We start from the raw sequence: 4,513 nt of genomic DNA, 5'->3' as shown, positions 1-4,513 counted from the left end.
CTGATTTAGGGCTAGCAGACAGGGCAGCTTCTTTTTATCCCTCTTGATTAAAGCCGCTTCAATTCTTTTGTTCTCAGCAAGGGTTGTACCAGCACGCACAGTCTGTCTCCATGCACTCCGGTCTTTGGCTATGTTTTCCCACATACTTTCGCTGATGCCTGAGGCTCTCATGTCTCGCTTGCAGACATCTCTATATGTTAGTCTTGGGCGGCCCTTGGGTCTGACTCCTTCCACAAGCTCAGCATATAAGATATCTTTCGGGATTCTACCATCTGGCATGCGGGTGACATGTCCGAGCCAGCGTAATCTTCTTTGTGTCAGGAGAGCATACATGCTGTTCATATTGGCCAATCTTAAAACTTCCTGATTGGAGACATGGTCCCTACAAGAGATGCCCATTATGCATCCTATTAATATTAATCACAAAACATGTCTTCGAGTCCAACATAAAGGCTGCCTGGCCATTCAATTTGGACTGTCATCTTCATTGTCACGACTTTGAATCCACTGCGCACGAGTGCTGTCCTGAACAAGATTTGGGCTAGGACGTAATAAGTTCTCATCATTGAAGGAACATCCAAAATTTATAACTAATAAATAAAAAAGAAACGATTGGTGCAATGTAGTTGTCGTTGTTTCTGCCCCCTGGCACCTATACTTTGTACTGCATTTGCTTTACTTTAGTTTCTCAGAGATGAGCGTTTGCTACATTTTGAATTTTGTGGATTACTTAATGAACAGCTCCGATGGGAGTAAAAAGAAAATTTTCTAAGTTAAAAAAATTGTAATAACTAATAATTTTTTAAAATGAGGTCAACAAAAATACTTTTCTAGCTACATATCTCAAATTTTTATAGAAAAGGTTTTTTGAAATGATGTTTAAACAAAACAGATTGCTTGAAATGTAGAGCATATCTGTTAATGGTCCACAAATAATGTGTTTGTTTAGATTTAATGTAACTTGTTTGTAGCCTACAAACCACTTAATCAATATTTTTGTTTGCAAATGTCTTTATTGAAGTTGTAAAAAATCTTACCCATGATTCTTTAGTGCTACATCTTCACATTTTTAGACATTAAAATTAATTTTTTAAAAGAAATGTTTAAAGCTCAATTTTTTAAAAAGTTAATAGTTATTCTTTATATATTTATATATAATTATTCTTTTTTTGTAACTATTGTAAATAAGGCCTAACTTAACAATGTCAAGGACATTGAACTTCAAAATTTTTCAACTAAATAAAAGTGAGAAACAGAGTTACAGTAGAGCTTAAAAAAAATTGTTATGCAGGACATGTAGTAGGCCTACATGTCTAATAATAAACATGCTCCTTCTTCACCAGTGCTATTAGATAATTAGAGCATGAAACAGATTAACTAATCAACAAGGAAGAATAATCATCCGAGAAGACTTTTGAGATGAAATAAAAAGCTGTCTACCCTTTATGATTTATGTTTGATGAACTGAATTTGGGTTTTGCTCCCTACACAAAAGGTTTCAAAAAGGTTTGAAGTGGTCTGCGTTCTACAACGTGACCTTTTTTTTTTTTTTCCTGGGGATCCTATCTCACCCTTTATTCTTAAAGGCAGGATAAATCCTCAATTAGTTGGAGATTTTCATAGAGTTCCCCCTTTTCAGACCTTATCTGCTTTTGTGTCCGGCAGTTTTTACGAGGGTGTCATGTGGCCAGCAAAATGACCTACTGCCTTTACTTTTCCCCAACTAATGTCAAGTACCCATTAAAGCTGGGTGGGCTCAAGAGGCGCTCAATATCCCGGAATTAAAAATCCCTACTATCACTGTGCTGTCTATGAGTGAGTTTGCGCAAATAATCCAGAAGATGTGAAGGAATAAACTTGATTGGTGGATAATATCCAATTGTTGTAAAAAACAAAAACAACAAACTCGGACATTTTTACACTTTAGGCCAATGCCTACCAGACGGAGGACACGACCCAAAAAAAAAAAGGAGAACATGGCCGCCTTTTCGCCGCACGTTTGGCAGCCGTTCTCCCTCAGTTAAAGAAACGCTTCCCTAAAAACAAAAAAAAAGGAATCTTGTCAAGCAGAAGAGAAAGGGTGAAGGACGAATGCACAGCCGGAAGTTCAATCAAAATTTGTAGTCAAGCATTAACTCTTTTTCTGAAGCTTAGGATTCGAAATAATTATTTAAATCTCTCAGCTCGTTTTGGTCTTTATGTCTGGTCTTGTTTCAAGTGATTGTGATTCACTCATCTCGACCTGATATGTATCATTACCAGAAACCTAATTTATTCCAAGTGATTGTGATTCATTCAGCTTGACATGATATGTATCATTACCAGAAACCTGATTTATTCCAAGTGATTGTGATTCATTCATCTAGACATGTTATGTATCATTACCAGAAACCTGATTTATTCCAAGTGATTGTGATTCATTCATCTCGACCTGATATGTACCATTACCAGAAACCTGATTTATTCCAAGTGATTGTGATTCATTCAGCTTGACATGATATGTACCATTACCAGAAACCTGATTTATTCCAAGTGATTGTGATTCACTCATCTCGACCTGATATGTATCATTACCAGAAACCTGATTTATTCCATGTGATTGTGATTCACTCATCTCGACCTGATATGTATCATTACCAGAAACCTGATTTATTCCAAGTGATTGTGATTCATTCAGCTTGACATGATATGTACCATTACCAGAAACCTGATTTATTCCAAGTGATTGTGATTCACTCATCTCGACCTGATATGTATCATTACCAGAAACCTGATTTATTCCAAGTGATTGTGATTCACTCATCTCGACCTGATATGTATCATTACCAGAAACCTAATTTATTCCAAGTGATTGTGATTCACTCATCTCGACCTGATATGTATCATTACCAGAAACCTGATTTATTCCAAGTGATTGTGATTCATTCATCTCGACCTGATATGTATCATTACCAGAAACCTGATTTATTCTAAGTGATTGTGATTCATTCAGCTCGACCTGATATGTATCATTACCAGAAACCTGATTTATTCTAAGTGATTGTGATTCATTCATCTCGACCTGATATGTATCATTACCAGAAACCTGATTTATTCCAAGTGATTGTGATTCATTCAGCTTGACATGATATGTATCATTACCAGAAACCTGATTTATTCCAAGTGATTGTGATTCATTCAGCTCGACCTGATATGTATCATTACCAGAAACCTGATTTATTCCAAGTGATTGTGATTCATTCAGCTCGACCTGATATGTATCATTACCAGAAACCTGATTTATTCCAAGTGATTGTGATTCATTCAGCTTGACATGATATGTATCATTACCAGAAACATGATTTATTCCAAGTGATTGTGATTCATTCAGCTCGACCTGATATGTATCATTACCAGAAACCTGATTTATTCCAAGTGATTGTGATTCATTCAGCTTGACATGATATGTATCATTACCAGAAACCTGATTTATTCCAAGTGATTGTGATTCATTCATCTCGACCTGATATGTATCATTACCAGAAACCTGATTTATTCCAAGTGATTGTGATTCATTCAGCTTGACATGATATGTATCATTACCAGAAACCTGATTTATTCCAAGTGATTGTGATTCATTCAGCTCGACCTGATATGTATCATTACCAGAAACCTGATTTATTCCAAGTGATTGTGATTCATTCATCTCAACCTGATATGTATCATTACCAGAAACCTGATTTATTCCAAGTGATTGTGATTCATTCAGCTTGACATGATATGTATCATTACCAGAAACCTGATTTATTCCAAGTGATTGTGATTCATTCAGCTTGACATGATATGTATCATTACCAGAAACCTGATTTATTCCAAGTGATTGTGATTCATTCAGCTCGACCTGATATGTATCATTACCAGAAACCTGATTTATTCTAAGTGATTGTGATTCATTCATCTCGACCTGATATGTACCATTACCAGAAACCTGATTTATTCCAAGTGATTGTGATTCATTCAGCTCGACCTGATATGTACCATTACCAGAAACCTGATTTATTCCAAGTGATTGTGATTCATTTAGCTCGACATGATATGTACCATTACCAGAAACCTGATTTATTCCAAGTGATTGTGATTCATTTAGCTCGACATGATCAATATTATAACTAGATACTTGCCTTATTCCACCATCTGTAATTATCCTTCGGCCAAATATTAAGTTTCTACAATTTTAACCATTAGGTAAAAATTTCGAGAAGATGGTAGATTTACTAACCTAGTATTTGGTACTCGGTTTAAATCTCTAATTTCAAATCGCCCCCCCCCTCGTCAACGATTACATTATTTGTAATTAGTCATACCATTCAAGCTGAAGACAAGCGAATGATTGCCTGGTCGTGAGGTATGCGCTTTGGACTGTCGTCTCAAAGGTTCCATGTTCGAACCCTGCTCACTGCCACCACATCCCTTGTGAGAGGTTAGGTGTAGGATCATAGGATGTAATGATCTTCAATTCTGAAGGAGCATGCAA

General features: G+C 36.2%; 1 protein-coding gene across 1 annotated transcript; it reads right to left on the bottom strand.

The window, feature by feature from the left end:
* Nucleotides 1-2,833: 2,833 nt before the first annotated feature.
* On the bottom strand, nt 2,834-3,937 carry LOC129923297 (uncharacterized). Its single transcript, XM_056013567.1, has one exon. It carries the CDS (start codon nt 3,935-3,937, stop codon nt 2,834-2,836), a length of 1,104 nt encoding a protein of 367 aa, XP_055869542.1.
* Nucleotides 3,938-4,513: the final 576 nt, after the last annotated feature.

This window comes from Biomphalaria glabrata, chromosome 16 (genome assembly GCF_947242115.1).
Source record: "Biomphalaria glabrata chromosome 16, xgBioGlab47.1, whole genome shotgun sequence".
Taxonomy (NCBI): Eukaryota; Metazoa; Mollusca; class Gastropoda; family Planorbidae; genus Biomphalaria; species Biomphalaria glabrata.
This window is presented reverse-complemented; position numbering and strand designations above follow the sequence as displayed.

What these genes read in the sequence shown, in the direction of transcription:
- LOC129923297 (XM_056013567.1), bottom strand. Translation starts at nt 3,937, where the DNA reads ATGAATGAATCACAATCACTTAGAATAAATCAGGTTTCTGGTAATGAT.